This window comes from Notechis scutatus, chromosome 3 (assembly GCF_049901735.1).
Source record: "Notechis scutatus isolate UNSWTSFEM ecotype Mainland chromosome 3, rNotScu1.2, whole genome shotgun sequence".
Lineage (NCBI taxonomy): Eukaryota > Metazoa > Chordata > Lepidosauria > Squamata > Elapidae > Notechis > Notechis scutatus.
In genome coordinates, this window is record NC_142011.1 from 1539361 (window position 1) to 1563086 (window position 23726).

General features: G+C 49.5%; 1 protein-coding gene across 1 annotated transcript in view; it reads left to right on the forward strand.

Annotated features, from left to right (window-relative positions):
• Positions 1 to 14748, forward strand: part of VSTM2L (V-set and transmembrane domain containing 2 like) — an 80328-nt gene extending 65580 nt beyond the window's left edge. Inside the window, 2 exon segments of the mRNA XM_087959077.1 lie at positions 14303 to 14573; positions 14576 to 14748. Coding sequence (XP_087815203.1) covers positions 14303 to 14573; positions 14576 to 14658 — 354 coding nt within the window. The 3' untranslated portion in view covers positions 14659 to 14748.
• The last annotated feature ends 8978 nt before the right edge of the window (positions 14749 to 23726 follow it).

Sequence of the window (23726 nt, forward strand, 5' to 3'; positions counted from 1 at the left end):
GAGACGTGCTCTCCAGCCTCCCCGAGTCCTGCAAAGGCCTAATTTGCAAAACTTGCAAAAGGCTGAATATTCCCGCCCCTTCAAGGGATCTTTGAAGTGGGGATTTAGGCGGGTGGGGTTGGAATGAGCCATCCGAGCCTGCGGTGCTTCGAACTTCACATGACTCCTCGGTCTCTGTGAACTGCCGGCCCAGCAGACTCTTTCATTTCTGAGGTTTATTCCACGAGCGACTTCAAGCCTCAGTCAGCGCCTTTCCGCCTCCAGCTTCTCTTTTTTTATTCCCCCCCCTCTCTCTCCCCCCACGCCTGTGGGGTCTCCTCTGAAGCGCCTCTTTCAAGCCACGGAGGCGGCTGATTTGCAGCCCTTCCCAACTCCAAAGACACTGCGTCTCCTGCGTCTCAGATGAAAGGTGGTTTAAAGAAGGTTTGTGGAGCCCCCCCCCACACGATCAGAGGCCACGGTGGGCTCTGAATGGGGCTCAGGGAAGTGGGGCGTGGGTTTTACACACACACACACACACATGCAAATTATGTCGTTAGAAGTTTTTCTTTTTCTCCAATTCTTTGTGGCCTTCTCGTCCTTTCAATTCAGAGATTTTGTTCCATTTATATTCAGCGTCTGGCATATCGCACACTGACTTGCAATCCATAGTAACACTTCCACACACGGTTACTACCTACCGGTGCAAAAGAGGCAATCAGCAAGGGAGCAGAAAGATCAAAGCACACACATACACACACACACAGAAAGAGAGAGAGCAATCGGCACCCGGATGAGCAGAAATTTAGCAAGATTAACATCAGAGCCATCATTGAGAAGTAAACTGGACCCCAACTGAGGAACTGCCAAACAAGGGAAGAGTAAACAGCCCAGCCAAAGAACCTCCCAGACCAACCCCACAAACACTGACAGGACAAGCCACCAGAATATGAAACGGATGGCAAACTGTACTCCTTACTAGCACTGATGATGTTACCTAGTTGGATCATGAAAGGTTTGCAAGAGAACAACCAAGCTCAGAGATCACCAGAGACCCCAGAATCCTTTTTCTTCCTCTTCCTTCCTTCTTTCTTTCCTCTCCTCTCCTCCTCCTCTTCTTTGCAAACCCCGCTGGCTTCTAGTACTGATGATGTTCCCTACATGGGTCATGAAAATGTCTGCAAGGAAGCCACCCAGCTCAGAGAGCATCCGGATGCCCCTTCTGAAGAGGTTCCAGTTGGCAGCCTAATTCTGAGAGACCCTCACGCTTCACCCCGAGCAGATGCTACATTGGGGCTCTTGGCTGGGGGAAATGGGACCACTCCCCAGGGGGCAATTTAACAATTCAGCGTCAGTATTTAGAATCAGTCAAAAATATTTTAATTTTTTTGCCTTTCCCTTTTTCCCTTTGTCTCTCCTTTGGCATCCCCCCTTCAATTCCCTTCCACCATTTTAAAAATATTATTTTAACTCTTGTCCTGTGGGGAACTGGCCACGGCGAATTGTCACTGAGCCCCTTTCATTTGGGGGAGTGGGGGGCAACCTTATTTTTCCTTCCGCTCAGGCAGTGCCTGGATGGTGTCAGGGTCTGCTGGCTGCACCCCTTTTCCTAACAGCAGGATGGATGCAATCGAATAAACCAGGTTTGGCGTTTCCCCTTTCCTGGAAACTTGGCTTCAGGGCCCAGCTGTACCCATGGCTGCCGCTGCGGTGCCCATGCATGAATCCCAGCCCAAGTAACGTGCCTTGGCAGAGCAAGGGCAGCGCCCAAAATATAAATGGCATATGCCAAGGGCTCCCGCTTCGCTTTGTCGTTCCTTTGCTCGGATGGATGAATGGATGGGGCTGTGTGTGCCAGGAATGCCACACAAACGTATCCACAATGCTATAGGGTCTCCTGCTTGAGCAAGGGGCTGGACTAGAAGACCTCCAAGGTCTCTTCCCGTTCTATTCGATGTTCTAATTGTTAAACTCCCCCCTTCCCCTCCGGGCACAGCACTGTCAGGGCCAGGAGCCTGCCGGTCCTGGCTGGATTTGTCCTCCTGCTTTAGAACCCCAATTGTCGAAGCCAGCATGATTAATTCATGCTGCAAATGGGGGAATTTGCATCATGGATGCTCTGCGATGCGTTGCCCCTTGGGAATTCAGGAGGCGGCTCCTGGTTCCTTACCAAACGAAGAGTTCAAGTTCCGGCTGGGAGGACCGTTTACCTAGTTTCTTTGGAGTTTATTGATCTCTGTTTATTTTATCCTGTCTTCATTATTTTTACAAATAACTCAAGGTGGCGAATGTATCCAATAGAACTTCCTCTTCCTGTTTTTTTTTTCCAGAACAACAATCCTGGGAGGTGGGTAGGGCTAAGAGAGAGAGGGATTGAGCCAAAGTCAATGCCTAAGGCGGAATTAGAACTCACCGTCTTGTGGGGATTCGCCCAAAGGCACCCAGCTGCTTTCATTCCGAAGGCGGGACTAGAAATACCATGTAGAGAAGAGTAAAGTCCTACACTTAGGCAAGAAAAACCAGAAGTGCACATACAGACTGGGTGAAACCAGGCTCAATAGCAGTGACTGGGAGGGGGATCTTGGAGTCTGAGTGGACAACCAGCTAAATAGGAGCCAGCCGTGTGCAGCAGCAGCCCAAAAAGCTAATGCAATCCTAGGTTGCATTAACGGGGATACAGTAGAGATCAAGGAATAGAATAGGAATAGGAATAGGAATAGAATTAGAATAGAACAGAACAGAACAGAACAGAACAAAACAGAACAGAATAGAGAATAGAGAAGGGAAGGGAAGGGAAGAGAGGAGAGGAGAGGAGAAGAAAACAGAAGTGAATAGAATAGAACAGAATAGAACAGAACAGAATAGAACAGAACAGAACAGAACAGAATATAATAGAAAATAGAATATAATAGAATAGAATAGAATAGAATTTTTTATTGGCCAAGTGTGACTGGACACACAAGGAACTTGTATTTGTGCAAATGCTCTCAGTGTCCATAAAAGAAAAGAGACATTCGTCAAGAGTCAAGAATCATCAGGTGCAACACTTAATGATAGTCATAGGGTATAATAAGCAATCAAATCATACTAGGATTATCAATGGCTGTAGAATAAAAATGGAAATTAGAAAATCCAAGACCAGCGAAAAATAGTAAAGATGTGAATAGGAAATTAAATATGCTAAGAATTGTTATTGTAATTAGATACATTATGTGTAGTAGTATGAAGTAAGAATAGAGTAATGATATTATAGTAATGAATATGTACTAATTGTAATGGTTATTGCACAAGATATTTATACCCAGGCGACACACTGTTTAAATGAAAGATGGAATGTTTATATAAAATAAAATTATTATTTTTTTAAAAAAAGCCATACTAGAAAACAGTCAATAAAAATCGTAAGGATACAAGCAACCAAGTTAGAAGTCTTACAGTCATAAGTGGGAGGAGATGGGTGAAAGGAAGGATAGGAAGATTAATAGTAACAGTAATGCAGACTTAGTAAATAGTTGGACAGTGTTGAGGGAATTAATTGTTTAGCAGAGTGATGCTCTTATGTCCAGCATCTGACAGCTTTGGTTCATTCCAAACTAGACATCCTTTCAGTTCTTGATTAAAGCAATTGTCATCCTTGGCCACTTAAAGATGGGTGGACTTCAATTCCCAGAATTCCCCAGCCAGCTTGGGCTAGCTTCTCCTCCTCCAGCTTGACCGGCTGGGGGATTCTGGGAGTTGGACTCCCACCCATCCTCAAATGGCCAAGGATGAGAAATTTGATTTGAAGCAGCAAAAAAAAAAAAAAAAACAAACCCCAGAGTTTTGAGCCAACTAAAAGGTTAAGAAAGGAGGCTTGAAGCTGTTTGACGCTATCCAAAATGTGTTCTTGGAAGGGTGACCCCCTTCGGGGCCGGATGGATGGGCTCCTGGGGGCCCATAAACTTTGAGGACCTTCTCCTGCTTCTGAGATTAAAAAACAGGCGGCTGAGATCCTTCCCCAGATGGGAGACTCATCAAAAGTGATTGATCTTTTGTCTTGATGGAGCCAGACAGGCTTAGCCAGTAATGTTCAGGCTGGGCTAAAAACCTTGCAAATTTATTTCTCGGGACTCGCCTGGTTGCATCGGCCTCTTCCGAGGCTCACTTGGGAAAGGTTCTTCCCTGGGCAGGGGATGATGGGCCCTGATTAGGCATTGCAGGAGAGAGAACTGTGTTAATCGTTGGGGGTCCAAAAATCAAAAGAGTCAAGGAATTGTTCTAGGCCAGTGTTCCCCCAATCTTGGCCACTTGAAAATGGGTGGACTTCAACTCCCAGAATTCCCATTCAGCCATACTCATTTTCCCCTCCCACCAGGGGTGGGATTCAAAGTTTTTAACAACTGGTTCTGTGGGCGTGGCTTAGTTGGTGGGCATGGCTTGGTGGTCATGTGACTGGGTGGGCGTGGCCAACCCAACATCTCCTCGCCTGACCTCTCATGACTGTGGGGATGCTGCAACAGTCATAAGTGTGAAAAACGGTCATAAGTCACTTTTTTCAGTGCCATTGTAACTTTGAATGGTCCCTCCACACAAGCAAAGTACCAGCAAAGGAGGGGGAAAAAACTCCAGAGACGTTCCAGAGACAGGAAGTCGAGTCCCGCCAAGAATATAATAAGGGTTAACGGAGAGGCAGGTTCTGTAAGCAACACCAGAATGTTTCCTTCCTGCCTTCCTTACAGGATTAGCCCTGTAATTTCTTCTAATAACCGGTTCTCCCAACTACTTAGAATGATAACAACCGGTTCTAGCAAATAGATGCAAACTGGTAGAATCCCACCCCTGCCTCCCACCCCCTAGAGGGGAGAGATTGCAGAGAAAGGGATTACAAGAGAGTAAGTAGGCCACAATGGGGATACACATCAAAAGGAGTGCATTTGTGCCGGGGAATTCTGGGTGTTGGAAGTCCATCCATCTTCAAGTAGCTAAGGTGGGGAAAGGTCCAAGCCTGGCTTGTCTCATAAGGAGAACTAATGCAACATCTATGGCTGAATCCTAGTTCTTTTGCAAGCATCATGGTTTGTATCTGTTGGAAGAATTATCCTTCTGGGTTCAGTTCCAAGTAGGGGGAAAAGACACTGGAAACATGGTGACTGCTTGGAAAGATGGTTTAATGGTGGACAGGACCAACCTGGCTTGGAGCTCCAAAGTGAAAGGGACGGTCACAGGCCTTCAAGATGTTGGGTGAAGGAAAAGAAGGGCCAAGATGTTGAGAGACCTGGGTTTTATACCCTTTGTTGGGCCCCACCTTATTGTTTCCTGTCGCTGTGTAAGAAATGTATCCCATTGGCTGTGAGACTCCCAGCGGCGGGCGGGTCTTAGCTAACTTTGTAGGTTTTGTCTGGAGCACTTGGACAGAGGCCTTTGTTATGTAGATTACTCTGGCCTAGGCCTTCATGGCCTGCCCGTTAACAAAGGTGGGCGTGAACTTCTGCTTCTGAGTTTCTACTTCTCTTTTTTAGGGGAAAATGTTCTGCCTTTTTAGTATATCCTAAAATATTTCATTTTCCAAGGGGAGAGGTGGGTGCTCACTTCCAACGTATCTTGGTTTCTTTCTCTTTCCCCTTTAGCCGAGTTTGAGGCAGAGAAAGTCAAGGGAACAGAGTCAGCTAATTAGTTAAGAAAATACACGTTTCTCCTGCCCTCTCAAGGCTCCCTCCGTGCACTGAAAGCTTTTGCAATTATTTTCCTGCTCATTTCAGCAGAAGAGCTTTTTTTTTTTAACCCCCAGGATAAATATAGAAGAATATTTTCAGAGCGCTTCGCTTCTGACATGATGTTATTTTAATACCCGGCTAATCAGGCCCAGGTTCTTGTAAACCGCAACGGCGCATAAGAAGCATGTCCTTCAACTCCCAGGTATTCCCTAGTCAGACCAAAGGAAGGGCACCCCAACTGACCGTAGACGTAGCATCCTCGTCTCACGGGCGTCATTGAGCACTTGGGTCACTGCAGGGACTGTGTCTGATTTGGTGACATTTTTTTGTGGCCGTCATTAAACAAACACCGTAGGGGTTAATGCCAGGTATGAAGTTGTGGGTGTTCCCATCCCTGGAGGGTTTCGAGAAGAGATGGGACAGCCATTTGTCTGAAATGGTATAGTCTCCTCCTTGAGCAGGGGGTTGGACTAGATGACCTCCAAGGTCCCTTCCAACTCTGTTATTCTGTTAATCTACTTGGAGACATGTGGACTTCAACTTCCAGAATTCCCTAGGCAGCCTTGCAATTAAAAAAAAGGGGGAATAACTATTTTTTTCCAACTTGGTACATAATTGTCCATGAATAAATCCTTACTATTTGCCCTGAAGAAGATTCCTAAATATTTCACATTTTCCGCAGTAAAATCCATCTGTGCATAAATTGTTTTGCATTTTCTGCCCATATCAACCTCTTAGTTTTCTCTTCGTTAAATTGATTGCCTACCGTTGAAGTTTATTGTTGTATAGGGGTTAATGCCAGGTGTGAAGGTGTGAGTGCTCCATCACTGAAGGTTTTCAAGAAAAAAAATGGACAGATATTTGTCTGAAATGATATAGGGCAAGGGTCGCCAGCCTTTTGGACTTCAGGGACCACCAAGCTCATCATTTTAAATCCCACGGACCAGAAACCCTGGGAAAATCCCCCAAAAAGTCTGCAGGAAAATCCCCCACCCCGTTTTCCTACCGATCAATCGTTCTCCCAAAGGAACAGCCTTTGGTGGCAGAAACTTAAGTCCAAAACATGAGCAACACAAACTGTAACTTAAAGTCCAAACAAGCCAAAGTGAAGTAATTAGTTTGGCGGGGCAGGAGCAAGAATTTCAGACTTAAAGGCACGGCAAAACACACACGGTTGGAAAAACGCCAGGAACACAGATAAACCATGATGACACAGGATAAAGTCACATTTGTTCCCAGCAGTCTGCCTCACGCAGCCTGCCTTTCTTATCAACTGTCTTCCCAGCTGCAGCTAATGAAAGGAATCAGGCCCCTTTCCTCCCCCATAAGCCACACAACCCACGTTGCTCCCTTCTCTGTTCCTCCCTGCATGCCCTAGGATGAAGAGGGGGTGGGTCTGGGTCTTCCTCTGAATTCCCTCTCCCTTGTTCTACCTCTCCCCTGCTCTGCCCAGCCAGACTTTGCCCTTGCCCAGCCTCCTCCACAGCCAACGGAGCCACACTCCCACTCCCTGTCAGCTGTCCGGGCCTGACAGACCCTGTTTTCCCCCTTCCCTCTGGGTGGGTCATAAATCAGATTCTCCAATGAAGCACATTCACAGGCCGGAGGTCATCAATCATGTTCTCCAATAAAGGATTGTTGCAGGCCAGAAGATCCGGTGGCCTAGCTACAATATTTGTAAAATAAACGATGGGGTGTACTTCTGGTACGACACCTGTATTCTGCGAGAATGGAAGCAACCCCACTTGGAGGGCTTTCGAAACCCCCCCGTTTTCTGCTTCCGAAGCCAGAACCTGTTTCCAGGAGCGAGCAAGAGAGGCGGGGGTGTATCTCCAGATCGGGGAAAGGACCCCGTGGGATGAGCTGTGCGCATCCATACGTGGGAAAGCCACCTGCAGCCTCAGCCATTCCTCCCCTCCGAGGGGTTCATGCGCCGACGATTCAGAAATGGGGCTGCCCCCAGGAGAGCCCCGCTCCAGGGTTGTCTGGGGAAGAGGAGCCCATAAATTTTTCCAAGGGCAAAATTAACTTTTGTGCCAACTTCCTCGGGAAAGGCCCAGGGGTCCTGTAAAGAACATTTTTCAGCCCTCCAGGACTGAAATGGAGCTCTGGAGTTGTCAGGCTGTAAAAAGAACCAGGAAAGGGATGAACGAGGTGGCTCAGTGGCTTAGACGCCGAGCTTGTCAATAAGAAAAGTCGGCAGTTCAGCGGTTCGAATCCTTAGCACCGCTGTTGGGAGAATTATCCTTCGGGGTTCAGTTCCAGTGGGGAAGAAAGACACTGGAAATATTCATGGCTGCTTGGAAAGATGGTTTAATGGTGGACAGGATCACATGCCTTGGGTGAAGAAAGAAGGAAAAAAAGGGAAGAGATGCTGAGAATTCCTGGGTTTTATACCCTCTGTTGGGATTTGAATTTGAGCTTGTATTCTGATTGGTTGCCAGACTCCCATGGGGCCATGCAGGGGCAACTCTGTAGGCTGTCCTGAGTCCCAGGCTTGGTTGAGCCTTTGCTGGATGATGATGTAATGAAAGGGCTTTGGGCAATTCCTATTATAGCTCTACCTGGAGTAGATCTTTGTTATGTAAAATAGACTGGCCCAGGCCACAGTAATGGCCCGTTAGCAAAGGTGGGGGGGGGAGGCTGAGTTTCTGCCTCTCTGAGTTTCTACTTTTCTTTTCTTTTTAGGGGAAATATCCTGCCTTTCTAGTATATCCTAAAATATTTCATTTTCCTAGGAGAGGGTTGGGTTTTAACCTCCAACACCGCGTAACGGAGGGAGCTCCCGTTCCTTGTCCCAGCAGCTTCTGCCAATCTAGCAGCTCAAAGGCAGGTAAAAACAATGCAAGTAGAAAAATAGGGACCCCTTTGGTGGGAAGGGAACAACGTTCCGTGCGCCTTCGAAGGCGTTTAGTCCTGCCGGCCACAGGACCACGGAGACGTCTTCGGACGGCGCCGGCTCTTCTTCGGCTTTGAAACGGAGCTGAGCACCGCCCCCTAGAGCCGGAAACGAGTAGTACATAGGTGCGAGGGGAACCTTTACGTGTACATAAGAACCAGAGAGCAGATTTGCGACCAGCTGGGAACTGATCCGTCCAGCTTCCTAGGATTCTCCCCTGGCCAAAAGGACTCCATCTGAGTCATCCAGCTAATCTTGGGGCAAATAGTTAGGGGAAGGAGGGAAGAGGCAGCACAGAATATAGAACAATGGGGTTGGAAGAGACCTTAGAAGCCTTCTAGTCTGACCCCCCAGCCTGTGGCAGGAGATCCTATACCGTTCTAGACTTCTTTTGGGCTTCGTGGTGTGGATACACAATTACACGGGATCATAGAAGAGTAACAGAATAACAAAACAAAATAATACAGTTGGAAGGAACCCCAGAGGTCTTCTAGTCCAACCCCTTGCTCAAGCAGGAGTTTCTACCATCTCGGATAAATGGTTGTCCAGTCTCTTCTTAAAAACTTCCAGTTGTGGAGCATTCACAGCTTCAGGAGGGAAAGCCATTCCACTGGTTAATTGTTCTAATCGTCAGGAAGTTTCTCCTTAATTCCCAGGTTGATTCCTTGATTAGTTTCCACCCATTGCTTCTTACCCTGCCTTCAGATGCTTTGGAGAATAGTTTGACCTCATCTTCTTTGTGGCAGCCCCCCCAAATATGCTCTTATCATGTCACCCCTAGTCCTTTTCACTAAACGAGACATACCCAATTCCAGCAACCGTTCTTTGTATGTTTGAGCCTCCAGTCCCCTGATCACCTTCGTTGCTCTTCTCTGCACTCTTTCTAGAGTCTCAACATTTTTTTTTTTTAGAATAGAATAAAATAGAATTCTTTTTTTATTGGCCAAGTGTGATTGGACACCCAAGGAATTTGTCTTTGGTGCAAATTTGGGAGTTCAAGTCCACAAGTCTTAAAGTTGCCAAGTTTGGAGACCTCTGCATTAGGGTCTCCTGCCTAAGCAGAGGGCTGGACTAGAAGACCTCCAAGGTCCCTTCCAACTCTGTTATTCTATACAGTCTAAGCATTCTAGAATTCCCCAGCCAGCCACAATCTGCCCGCTGGGAGAGGTCCTTTCTAGAGGGCAGTCCAAGACTTCGCGACCAGAGCTACTGGTGTTGGAAAAGAGGTTGGGGGGTTGGGGTTGGGGACAGAGACCTCAAGGGTGGCTTGGCCATCCCCAAAAGCACGGAGACAGTGGTGGGATTCAAATCATTGAACAGCCGGTTCTCTGCCCTAATGATTTCTTCCTGCAGCCAGTTCACCGAAAGGCACAAAGTTAACAACCGGTTCTCCCAAACCATTGCGAACCGGGTGAATCCCTCCGCTGCTCCTTGCACAAATGTTCCCCAGTTAAGTAATGTAAGTTCTGCAACAAAACTGCCAAGCTCAGTGAGCACAAGGGACCCCAGCTCTCCTCCTCCTCCTCCTCCTCCTCCAATCTCACTCCCTTCTAGCACTGATGATGTTCCCTAGTTCGGTTATGAAACATCTGCAAGAAAACAGCCAGGCTCAGAGAGTACCAAGGACTCCAGTCCTCCTCCTCCTCCTCCTCTCTTCTTCTTCTCCTCCTCCTCCTTCCTTCTTCTTTTCTTCTTCTTCTTCCTTCTTCTTTCTTCTTCCTTCTTCTTCCTCCTCCTCCTCCTCCTCCTCCTCTCTTCTTCTTCCTCCTCCTCCTCCTTCTTCTTTCTTCTTCTTCTTCTTCCTTCTTCTTCTTCTTCTTCCTTCTTCCTCCTCCTCCTTTCCTCCTCCTCCTCCCTCCTCCTCCTCCTCCTCCTCTAGCACTGACCTACTTGGGTCATGACAAGTCTCCCAAGAAAACAACCTAGCCCAGAGAGCACCAAGGACCTTACAATCATCTTTGTCCTCCTCCTCCTCCTCCTCCTCTCTTCTTTCTTTCTTTCTTTCTTTCTTTCTTTCTTTCTTTCTTTCTTTCTTTCTTTCTTTCTTTCTTTCTTTCTTTCTTTCTTTCTTTCTTTCTTTCTTTCTTTCTTTTTCTTTCTTTTTTTTCTTTATTTTCTTTTCTTTCTGCAAATCCTCCTAGGGCAGTTATCTGGCTCCCCGGAAATTCTTCGGCGCCTCTTTTCTGAGCCTGTTCTGACCGGCCTGCTCCTTCGTCTTCCTCCCTTGTCCTTTGTGTGGGGAGGGCTGCTTTTTGTCCATGACCTTGTCCCACTCTTTAAACAAGGGAGCATCTCAGCCTACAGAACGGCAGTGGGGAAGGGGGGGGGGCTGCCTTCTCACCCGCTGAGATTATGGGGAAAGGAGGCAGTTGGCTTCAGGGCGGGTAATAAAAGCAGATTTATGGACCCGGCCCCAGAACAGCATCTGCAGCTCGTGAGCAAGTCTTAAATTTCATTAGGTGATAAATTCCAACAGCAAAAGCCATTTGCTAGGAAAGCTAATTAGCTCCCACGAGCCACAGACATCGACTCCGGTACCCTGCCTGGGGGAGACTTCCCCTCCCCCCCTTGATGGATAGGAACTGGGGGTGGGGTGGCTAGTGGGCCAACGGGAGGGCCAGGGGAGGGGGCAAAGGTTGGGTTTGGGGGCACCGTCTCCGGCTTTCTCTGCCCTTTTCTGCAGTTTGGTGAGGTTTGATCTCTGGACCTCCAGAAGTTGTGGATTACTCCATCGCTGAAGGCTTTTAAGAAGAGGCTGAACAACCATTGTTTCGAAATGGTCTAGGCCAGTGATGGCGAACCTTTTTGTTGTGGTGTGCTGAAAGTGTGCGGGCGCTGGCACTCACAATCCAATGCACCCCCGGTGCATGCGTGTGCAACGACCCCTGCCCTGCCCCTTACCTGCACTGCGCATGTGTGCGCCTCCCAGCTGGTTTGAGGCCATTTTCGCCCTCCTGGGGGCTCGAGGGAAGCCACTGCAACCTTGGGAGGCCGAAAAACGGGCCCGTTTCAGCACTTCCGGTATTTCCGGAAGGCCCGTTTTTCGTCCTTCTGAGGCTGCAGAGGCTTCCCTCGAGCCCCAGGAGGGCGAAAATGGCCTCAAACGGGCCCAAAATCAGCCGGGAGGCCTGCGCATGTGCAGTGCAGGTAACTTTGACTGGGGCTTACACGCCCGCACACAAACGGCTTTGCGTGTCAGCTGTGGCACACGTGTCATAGGTTTGCTATCATGGGTAGAGGCTCTCCCGTTTGGGTTGGACTAAAAGACCTCTAAGGTCCCTTCCAACTCTTGTTAAGTTGTGATTCTGAGTCAGGAGAAAACGGTGAGCACAACCAACCAATGGAATAGTTTCTCTCCAGAAGGGAATGGAGGCTTTCAGAAGAGATTGGACAACCAGCTGTCTGAAATGGTACCCTATAGGGTTTCCTGCCTGACCAGGGGGTTGGACTAGAGGACCTCCAAGGTCCCTTCCCACTCTATTGTTCTATGTTCTGTGTTCCAGAGGTTGAGCGTGCTCCAACACTGGAGGATTTTAAGAGTGACTGGACAGCTACTTGTCCAGAATGGTATAAGGTCTCCTGCTTGAGCAGGGGGTTGGACTAGAAGACCTCCAAGGTCCCTTCCAACCCTGTTATTCTGTGTTCTATGTGCTAAGCTGACTGTCCTTGGTCAAATGTTGGGATACAATGCACAGAAAATCCGACTTTCTTGCATTATGGGGCCTGGTCTGTTTAGTTCATGACAGCCAGGGGTGTCCACAGACTGTGGTCAAAACAACCCATGTGGCACTACCTTGATTTTTTTTTGAGGTCTGTGTGTGTGTGCGTGTGTTGCAAACACCCCTGAATTGGCAGCTTAAAGAGATAAACATCACCCCATCTCTGCCAGGAAGGTGTCAGCTGTAGACCAAAAGTGGACACCTTGTGTCTTTTTCTCTGCTGTGACCTTCTCCACACCACATCACAAAGGTTCCTGGAACGTACAGAGTATCAACTCATAAAATATTTCTGTGGTCTTTTTAGAGTTGCCAACAGAAAGGGAGGGAGGGGGGAGCAGTGCAGCAGCTTGCAAACCGAAAGTGCATTCCACAAATGTTATCAAAGATAGTAACTAGGCGACTGAAGTTTCCGCTGTGCAAAATTCAAACTGGAGAGCATGATGGATGACTCTGGGCTATGGATGTGTCCCATTGGAGAATATGATTTATGATACAGTGCCGGCATGATTACTCCCAATAAATCCTTTTGAAGTTTTGGAAGTTTGGCTCGAGGCTCATGATTTAAATGGGGGGAACTTCTGGAATCCTGACACAGAGCTTGTGGGGGTTTGCAAGGTTGTCGTTTTGCGCTGCGGTGCCAGTTCTGTGCATGTTGGCAGGGATTTTGTGCGTGAGGGAGGGGACATTGCAAGCAAGCCTGGGAGGACCAGGAAATGTGTGCATCGGGTGTGCATTCCCCCACTTAAGGGATGCTGAAGGGGCTTAAAGCATTCCCCAGCAAATCTCTCTTCCCCTCCCGCAGCGTGCACATGGCAGGCTTTCTTCTGAGGTGTGTGTGTGTGTGTGTGTGTGTGTGTGTTTGTGTAGGGGCCTCCCGCCTCAGTCACAGGCATCCATAAATATAACTTTGCAAAACAGACAGGAAAAGAAGGCGACACAATTCTCGGGGAAAGTCACAAACGCACCACATGGGACCTGGGTTTCCCTTCCTTCGGACGGCCTTCGAAGCTGCATGCAAAAAAACACGGAATTTTTGTATGTATGTATGTATGTATGTATGATTTCGAACAGCCCAGGGTGCCTTGTTGTGTCTTAAATCTTCCTCCTCCCATTTTCCACTAGTACAACAACAACCCTGTGAGGTGGGCCAGGCTGGAAGGGAAGGACCTGCCCCAAAGTCACCCAGTGGTTTTCTGTGCCTAAGGCAGAGGTAGAGCTCACCAACTCCTGGGGGTTGGCCCAAAGTCAGCCACCCAGCCAGCTTTCGTGCCCAAGGCAGGACTGGAACTCACTGCTGCCTGGTTTCCAGCCTGGCATCTTAACCGCTGGATCAAAGAGGCTCTCCCCTTAGGATCATAGAACTAGAGTTCTGGGCACCCAAGTGGTCATCCAAATGGACTTTATTTTATTGTATATTGTATTATATTATTGTTCTGTTCTGTTCTGTTCTACTCTACTCTACCCCATTCCATTCCATTCCATTCCATTCCATTCCATTCCATTCCATTCCATTCCATTCCATTCCATTCTATTCTATTCTATTCTATTCTATTCTATTCTATTCTATTCCATTCCATTCCATTCCATTCTATTATATTATTATTCTATTCTATTCTATTCTATTCTATTCCATTCCATTCTATTCTATTCTATTCTATCCTATTTCTATTCCTTTCATTTCTATTATTTCTATTTCTATTTCTGTTCCGTTCCGTTCTATTCTATTCCATTCTATTCTATTATTCTATTATTATTCTATTTCTATTCCATTCCATTCCTTTAATTTCTATTTCTATTTCTATTCCTATTCTATTCCATTTCGTTCCATTCTTAATTTCTTTGCTGCCCATCCCCCTGGGGGGCCGTCATCCAAGGGAGGGATGGGGGCGGCAGCCTCTGCCTCGGGATCCTAGCCCGCGCGGGGGAGGGGACCCGGAAGGTCATCTCTCCCACCCACCCCCGTCCCTGGCGCCCCCCCCTCGACCCTTCTGCTCTGCTCTCTGTGCCCGCAGGTGGTGAAGGTGGCGGGCAGCAACATCTCGCACAAGCTGCGCCTCTCGCGGGTCAAGCCGGCCGACGAAGGGACCTACGAGTGCCGCGTGATCGACTTCAGCGACCGGCAGGCGCGGCACCACAAGGCCAAGGCGTACCTGCGGGTGGAAGCCGAGGACAGCGGGGGCCCGGCCGGCGGAGGCGGCGGAGGAGGCGGCGGCGGCCGTCCCCTGCAAGACACGCAGCTGCTGCTCCTGGCCGCCGGGCAGAGCCCCGAGCGCGGCAGGCCGGCCGCCCCCGCCCGCCCCACCCGCCCCGCCTGGCCAAGGAGCTGAAGAAGCGCTCGCTGGACGAAGCCCCCGCCTGCGCCCGCTAGAGACCCCGCACCCGCCCGCCCACTCCCCCGGAGCCCGGACCGCCTGAGCTGCGCCCCGCAGGGGGAGGGTCTCCATCTCCGCGCGCGCCCCCCTCCTCCTCCCCGCCCGGAGCTCTTGGACCGGGGAGGGGGGTCCCCTCCTAAGACCCCGCGCAGCCAGAGAGCGGTAACCACGAACTTGCTGCGGAGGAGGAGGAGGAGGAGGAGGAGGATCGCTCGCACCCGGACTGGCGCAACTGCGCGCCCCCTCGCCTGTAAATAAGCCCAACCTCTCCCCCAACCCCCCCCAGGCTCCCCGCCAGCAACCTCCGAGGCTCGGTGGGCGTGGGTTGGAAGGCGTCCCGCTGGAGCCAAAGAAGGCGGAGACGGTGGGTGGGTGGGGGGATCATGGGAAGGTGGGAAAAAACTGGGGAAGGGGGAGGTCTGTGGGCTGGGAAGGCACCCCCCCCCCCTTCTGCCCCAGATCCTCTTCTGCGGGATGGAGGGGGGAATTGATCCCGGCTGCATATTCACACAACATGCTGGTTTGGGTTTGTCCGGCTTCCTTAGAATCCCCGTCGCTCCGTGTCTCGTGCGCCCCTTGCCCCGCCGTCCGTGGGAAGCCCGTGGATGGGCCGCTATTAGTTCTCCTCCCACGGCGGCGGGGGGAGGGGGGAGGGTTAGCATGTCGTGTGAGCTCAGCTTTAGAGCCTCCCCCCGCCTTGAAGTTTCATGACTTGCTTGTGCTTTTTGGGGGTGGGTGGGGGGAGGGAGGGTTGGGGTTTGTTTTCTTCTTTTCTGTTGAAAAAAACAACAAGGCATATTTATGCTTCTTCCCATCTTATGATTATGAATATACCTGTGACGTGTTTCTATTCCGAGAGAGAGAGAGAGAGAAATATATATATCTACACACCTAGGCAGTCCCTGGAAGAGGGACGTTTCAAAAGAAGGGGGGCAAAAAGGGAGTTGGGGGCGTTTTCTCTTTCCGGGTCGGGGGTCAAATTTTCAGGAGTGCTTTCTATTCCGAGGGTTTATTTTATTCGTTTTTTTATATTGAAAAATAAAATGAAATGAAAAACAAAACACAGGGAGGTTCCCTTTCAGAAGCTCAGATTAGAGGTTGGCTTCTATTGGGGGGGGTCCCCGGCATGGCTGCAAAGAGGGAACCCCTCCCCCTTTTAGAAAGGGTGCGATCTGAGGACCCCCTCCCCTTCTCGCACGCCTCTCTTTGGGTGGGAAAGACGATGGAGGGGTCCAGTGGATTCTCTCCTCCCCCCCTCCTTGTTTTGCTTGGGGTCTTTTTTGCCTGGATTTATTTGAGGGGAGGGGGCTTCTTTCTGGCAATGGGAGGGGGGGCAGAGAAGGCAGGTTTTATGGGCTGACCCCTGAACAGAAAAGACAATCATGGTTGGTTTGATTCTATCAGTCCCCACCCTCTTCTTCCTCCCTTCTGCACCCCTTGTACATATTTCTATTGGGGGGGGGGATGTCTACATCAGGGTGGACTTCAATTCCCAGAATTCCCCGGCTGGGGAATTCTGGGAATTGAAGCCCACCCATCTTATATCTGCTAAGGTTGGGAAACTCCGGTTTAATGGTGGTTGTTTCCAATTGGATCCAACTTTTTATGAGGCCGACAGGCAAGCACCCCACAGGCCAGGAGATCCACCCTAGTGGATCCCCTGAGAGACACTTGCCACCCCAAAGGAGCCCACCCCCCACCCCCCCAAATGCTGCACTGGCTGTTAAGTAGAAAAGCTGGCGGGGTGGGGGTGGGAGGAAGGGGGCAGCGGCGCAAGCTGCGAAAGCATCCTGGCACTGTGCAAAGTAGTTTGTGACCAGTGGAAGTGAATAAAAGATCTTTTAAGCGGAGATCGCCGTGTGGCCTCCTTTCCTTCTGAAACCTTCAAGCATTCACCGTTGTTGCAAAACCAACACCAGAGGCAGGGGCTGGAAGCACTCTGGGCATGCCCAGGGACCATCGTTCCTTTGGGGGGAGGGGCAGGTCATGTGATCACCCTTTGTGACTTGCCCAGCTGACTTACGACAAGCCATTCAGGAACCCAGATTTGCTTAACAACCAGGGCAAAAAAACAAAACAAAAAAAAAGGACATTAAAATCTGGCCACCTCTGAACAACTGCCTTGCTTAGTAACAGGAATTTCTGGTCTTGGATGTGTAAGGTGAGGAGGACTCAACATGTAAAAATGGTGTGCAGCGGCAGCCAAAAAAGCCAATGCAATCCTAAGTTGCATTTACAGAGGGATACGTTCAAGATCAAGGGAGGTACTAATGCTACTCTGTAAAGCCTTAGTAAGACCACACCTAGAGTCCTGCATCCAGTTTTGGTCACCACACTATAGAAAAGAAGTTGAGACTCTAGAAAAAGTGCAGAGAGGAGCAACCAGGATGATTTTAGGGGACTGGAGGCTGAAACATACGATGAACTGGTTGCAGGAACTGGGCCTGGCTAGTCTAGGGAAGAGAAGGACCAGGGGAGACAGGAGAGCATCTTCCAATATTTGAGGGCAGGGGGTTGAACTAGATGACCTACAAGGTCCCTTCTAACTCTTAATCTAATCTAAATTCACACATCCATCTATCACAAGACTGTATCAAGTTTCCAGCCATCTAAATGTTTTTCAAACCCGATTTGAAGACCGGGGTGGACTTCAACTCCCAGAGTTCCTTTGCCTGGGCTGGGGGATTTTGGGAATTGAAGTCTACCCCCACCCGCTCTTCAAGTGGCCAAGCCTGAAAAATGCTAATAGGGGCAAATGTCATTTTTCAACATCCTAACGGGAGGCAGAACAGAGATGCGTTAGCCAAGGTGGAACCTTTCCAGTAAATTCTTCAGCTGTGGCTCCCCCATCATTCCCAGCCAGACCTGGTGGGACTGGCAGAGCGTACAGCCCTCTGTCCTGGGTTGTTAAAAAAAAAAAAGTATATATATTTTTATTTAAACCAATAGATCAGGGCTCCCCAAACTTGGCAACTTGAAGACTTGTGGACCAACTCCCAGAATTCTCCAGCCAGCGTAGCTCTTGCCAAGTTTGGAGACCTCTGCAATAGATCTTCAACCGAATACATAGAATTCAAGGATAATAGGGGCAAAGCTAAAACAACCTGTCTGCTTCCAGGAGAGGCCATAATTTTCTGCCTAAGTGAAACATTGGTGAAAACCTAGAATACTTTCATGTATAGTGGAAGAAACCACGGAGAGACTGTAAAAAGAGGATGGCTGATCTTGATTACAGTTTGTTCTCCGGTCATCAGTTTTGTCCTTTTTTCTCTCTCTCTTTTGAGGATAGATCTCTGCAATGCCTGATGGAAGAGAAACTCCCCGTTTCCATTCTGGGGGGAAAAAAAGTGTTGAGTTTAAAGTATTTGCAGAAAGTTGACGGCTTCAGATTCTCCTCTTAATTTTTTAGACCATTTCGCTGGATCTTTGAGCAGCATCGTGAGCTGTCTTAGCTTTACTCTGTTTTGGCAAAAGGAGTGGGGCTTAGGACCCTTCCCCCCCCCCACACACACACATTGGAGAGGGTCCTTCAGTCCCCAAAAGCAACAGCTAGGCTTCAAAACCAGAGTGGCAGCACGTTTGGGGACACTGTGTAAACAACACACACCTGTTCTGACCTACACCTTCCCAAGATCACGAAGCCGAACTCCTCGTCCCGATAAAACCCCTTTTTATTTGGGTTCAAGGGAATTCCTCTCCAGCAAAGAGTCTTCTATGAGATTTCACAACCACAGACCTTGATCAGGCTGGGAGAGTTGCTAGGCCGATAGCTCCCAAACTCCATGCTGTAGCAGCAATGACTTGGCGAGGAGTCAGGCACAGATCTTCACCCTCATGAATTGAACTGTTTGTCTCCTGCAAACCCCACTCCCCTTTCGCTCCTCTTTTATTCCCTCTGGGAGGGGCCATTCACTGTCCATCTGTGGCTTTACTCCCCAGTCGACCCTTGTTCCTTAGCTGTTCCCTTCGTCTGGCAGCTCTGTGCATGCGCATACTGGGAACAGGCTCCAGCTGTTCTTCTGCCTCACTGATGTCCGACTCCAAAGGCAGCCGATAACTGTCGGAGGGCCCTGGCCCCACCTCTGCCTCCGAGGCAGAGCCCCTCGCCAGAGCCTTCCCCAGACTGGGCCATGTTCCTCCGCAACCTCCTCACTGTCCGAGTCTGCCGCCAGCTCCGCTGGCCACTGGCAGGCAACACCACCACCTGGGGTGTTCGGTCACTTCGAATGATGTAGTTCCATGCCACAGAAAGAAGACAGCAGAGGGATCCTTGGGGAGGGGGAGACGGGCATCGTGAGGGTCCGACTGGCATCCCGTGAAAATAATAATGGTGCAAAACAATGTCTGCGTCAACCCACCCTGGACTCTTTTGGGTGCAGATCTGGCGCTTTGGGCCCTGGAAGATTGAGACCCCTTTAAATCCAGCTCCTCCTCTCCCAGGGCATCTTTTATTAATTAATAAATATCCCCCCCCCTTGTTTCCCAGCACCCCACTCCCCACCTTCCAGGCAGCGGACGGAGATAAGCACTGTAAAACAAAAATCAACACGGCCAGCCAAACTAATTAAAAAAAAAGGGAAAGAGAGAAACCAAATGCCCAACTTCATGGATTTAAAAAAAAACTAAAAACCCAAAATCCATTGATATTCCTAAGCAAATATAAATTTAAAAGCCTGCCTGCACACAAAATGGGTTTTTTTTGTGGGGTGGGGGATAAGGCTTTCTGGAAGATGGAGAAGGAGGGAGGGAGGGCTAGGAAAAGGTCGGGAATTTGGAATAAGAATTAGAAATAGAATAGAATTAAGAGTGGAATGGGATAGAACAGAATAGAATAGAAAATACAATATAGAAAATCGAATAATAGAGTAGAATAGAATAGAATAAAATAGAAAATATGGAATGAAATGGAAGAGAAGGGAAGGGAAAATATGGAATAGAATACAACATAGAATATAGGATAGAATAGAACAGAATAGATAATAAGAATAGAATAGAATAGAATAGAATAGAATAAAAAATATAGGGTGGAATATAATAGAATAGAATGTAGAATATAGAGAATTGAATAGAATTACAGAATAGAATAGAAAATATGGAATGAAATGGAAGAGAAAATATGGAATAGAATAGAACATAGAATATAGAATAGCATAGCATAGCATAGAATAGAATAGAAAATATGGAATGGAATAGAATAGAATAGAAATAGAATAGCATAGCATAGCATAGAATAGAATTCTTTATTGCCCAAGTGGGACGCAAGTTGCCTTCAGAAGTTGTGGAGGCTCCATCGCTGGGGGTTTTAAAGAAGAAATTGCACGATCATTTATCCAGAATGGCAGAGGGCTGGACTAGAAGACCTCCAAGGCCCCTTCCAACTCCGGCGTTCTGCTACAGCTCCCTTTTTGTCAAAGAGGAATTATTCCACATACACACGACAAGAGTACGGTAGACGGTGTAGACGACCTTCAGGGAAGAGATGCTGCCTAAGCAAGGGTCAAACCAGAGAGGACGTAGCCCGCAGCCGCGTCACGGGTGGAGAAAGACCCCCAGGAAGGACCCTGCCTAATGTCTCAGACTGTAACGAGGGGCAGCGGGGAGGTTTGTGCTTCCAGAATGGCAAGATCCTGTCAATGCAGCCTCACAAAAAGTAGAATTAGCTTCGTGCAGGTCCTGTTTCCTGCCTGGGAGGTCTGGCATCATCAGTCTTGTAGCTCTGAGAAGTATTCACTTGCTGCTGTCGCTTGTAACTTGATGCATGAAGGGGGATCCCAGTTAAGTGCCAAAGACCAGAAGCAACATGTGAAGTTCCAGTTAAACTGATTTATTCCTCAGGCTAAGATCAGCAGGACTTGGGTGTGAGACGGAGGTCAATGGAATTCAAAAGGGATTTAGAACAGAATAAAGCTGGAAGGAACCTCGGAGGTCTTCTAGTCCAGCCCCCTGCTCAAGCAGGAGAACCTATAATATTTTCAGGTAAGTGACTAGTTTCTTCTTAAAAACTTCCAGTGATGAAGCACCTACAATTTCTGGTGGCAAGCTGTTCCACTGGTTAATTGTCCTCACTGTTAGGAAGTTACTTCTTCATTCCAGGTTGCTTAATTTCAGGATTAGTTTCCAACCACTACTTGCAGCTATGTAGGGATTCTAGGCAGATTCCTCTCTCTCTCTCGACTCCAAGTTCTCCATTCCTTCTGAATTTTATCCTCCGGCCGTTAAGCAATAGAAGGTTCCTCCTTCTCTTCTTCCTCTTCCCCCCAAGTCATCTGCACAGTCCTTTACACAGAGGTTGTCCAGGCCAGGCCGGGCACAGGTCCCAATCCCCAGTGGCAGAGCTCACACGACACACTCTTCCCCCAAACGCCACGCGTTCAACCGAAACCCCGATCTCGTGGCAAAAGATTCCTCTGGCCACTTACTCAGACTCCACCAAGTACTGTAGTTTACACAACAGCCCTGTGGAGGAGATGGGGGTACTGTTTTCTTTAGAGACCCTTTTAAGAGCCGTGGTGGGGAAGTGGGTAGAATGCAGTATTGCAGACTGACCCTGCTGACTGCCAGCAGTTCGATTCCCGATGGCTCAAGATCGACTCAGCCTTCCGTCCTCCTGGGGTCGGTAAAATGAGGACCCAGATTGTTGGGGGCAAGAGGCTGACTCTGGAAACGGCTTAGAGAGAGAGCTGGAAAGCACCGCGAAGCGGTACAGAAATTGAAGCGCTATTGCTATTTTCCTTCCTTCCCTCCCAGTATTTTCCTTCTTTCTACATGAAAACCATCCTTCCTTTCTTCCCAGTGGTTAGAATGCAGTATTGCAGGCTAATTCTGCCGACTGCCAGCAGTTCGATCCTGACCGGCTCAAGGTTGACTCAGACTTCTGTCTTTCCGAGGTCAGTCAAACGAGGAGCCAGATTGTTGGGGGCAAGAGGCTGACCCTGGAAACGGCTTAGAGAGGGCTGTGAAGCGGTATATAAGTCTAAGTGCTATTCCTCCCTCCCTCCCTCCCTCGTATTTTCCTTCTTTCTACATTAAAACCAACCTCCCTCCCTCCCTCCCTTCTAAAGATCGACTCAGCCTTCCGTCCTTCTGAGGTGGGTAAAACGAGGAGCCAGATTGTTGGGGGCAAATAGGCTGTAAACCGCTTAGAGAGGGCTGTAGTAGAGCACCGGGAAGCAGTCTATACGTCGAAGGGCTAGGGCTGTTTTCTCAATTCCGCGGCTCAGCTTAAGTGACGGGGAACTTCTCCCGGACTCTCCCAGGCATCGATCCGTTCCGTTTCCACGTCTCTGTCTGAGACCAGCCAGGCCAGACAGAATCATCGGAAGCCGGCAGATGCCCTGGAGCTGGGCGCCTACGACTCCTGCCCACCACCACAGCAGTGAGAGAATTCATTTCCGCAGCAGCTAATCGCTCCGGGGGGACTAAAAAAGCTGCTTTCCTGGGCTAATGAGGACACAATTCACGGCTCACCTACTAAGCTACAATGGAATCTGGGCTTAGCTGGCTCAGCGCCCGTCGCTACAGCTCCAAAATCACTGGCAGGTAATGAGAGCCGATACAGAAAAAAATCTGCTTTACTAAATCCACTCAAGGACCGGAGCTCGGATGGGCATCCGGGAAAGGATCGGCTGGTGCCAAGAGCAATAAGCCCCCACCCCACCCCGGATTCCCTGTGCCTGGGCACCGAACACGCTGGCATATTGCAGTAGGTGGTGGGGAGGGGGGGGGAACCCTGCCTGCCAGGTGCTGGCGGAGCAAATCCAGATGCCTTGTTGGCCACCAACACGGAACTCTGCCAGGGAGGCTGACAGACAGGAACCACTTGGGGGAAGGGAAGGGACGAGGAAAAAAGGGACGGGAAGGGAGGGGAAGGGAAGGGAATAGATGAATGGAAAGGAAGGAAATAGATGAAGAGGGGAAGGGGGGAAGGATTGAGAAGAGAATAGATGAAGAAGGGAAGGGAAGGGAGGGGAAGTGAAAGGAAGGAAAGGGAAAGGGGAGGGGAGGATGAGAAGAGAACAGAATCGATGGAGAAGGGAAGGAAAGGAAAGGAAGGAAATAGATGAAGAAGGGAGGGAGAGGAAGTGAAAGGAAGGAAAGGGAAAGAGGAGGGAGGGGGGAGAAGAGAATAGATGAAGAAGGGAAGGAAAGGAAGGATATAGATGAAGGGAAGGGAAGGGAGGGGGTGAAAGGAAGGAAAGGGAAAGGGGAGAGGAGGATGAAAAGAGAATAGATGAAGGGAAGGGATGAGATGAGAAGGAACAGAGGAGAAAGGGAATGGGAACTGAAGGGAAGGGAGAAAAAGAATGGAAGAGGGAGAAAGGAGGGAGGGAGGAGTCCACTGGGCAAGGTTCTGAGTCGCTTGCCCCATGCAGCTCAGGCCCACCTGAGTTCCGGCTCCCCACCTTGGAAGGCTCCCAAAGAGACCCATTCCCAGGGAATCCAGCCTGGGGGGGTGGCTCCTGCTTTCGAACCCCACTCGGCAAAAACCCACGAGAGAGACGGGCTACTTGGGTTGTGGGACCCCCCTCTGCCTTTGCCCAGGGAGAAGCAGGACGCAGGACCAGAGGGGCCTCATCGGGTGGGTGGGTGGGGTGGGTGTCCTTTCCACCAGACCTGTCGTGGAGCAGCCCCAGGGCCTTTCCTTCCCCCACTCTAGAATGGGTCCAACCTGGGAGGCTGGCAAGCCAGACGGGAGAGGAAGAAGTGGGGGTGGGGGGTGGAGGGGTCGCCGCCAGGCTCCGCATCTCCACGGTGCTCCGAAGAGACGCAGACAAATTGCACCCAGCGTCACGTCTCCCCTGAGGCCCCCCCAAGCGAGCGTGCAACGGGATACAAGGTTAAATGGGGCAGAACCCTGTAAGTGGCCTGATTGTCTTGTCACAAATGAAATACGCACCACCACCAGGGAGGCAGCTCCAGGTTGGGGGAGGGGGGGAGGGGGCTTCTGCTCAGCCAGACCTGGAGCCCCCCATCATTTCTGTGTATCTCCACTGACAGACCCACCGCGCAGGGGAGAAGGGGGACACACACACACACACCCTGCCAGGCGTTTATCCGGCGGTCA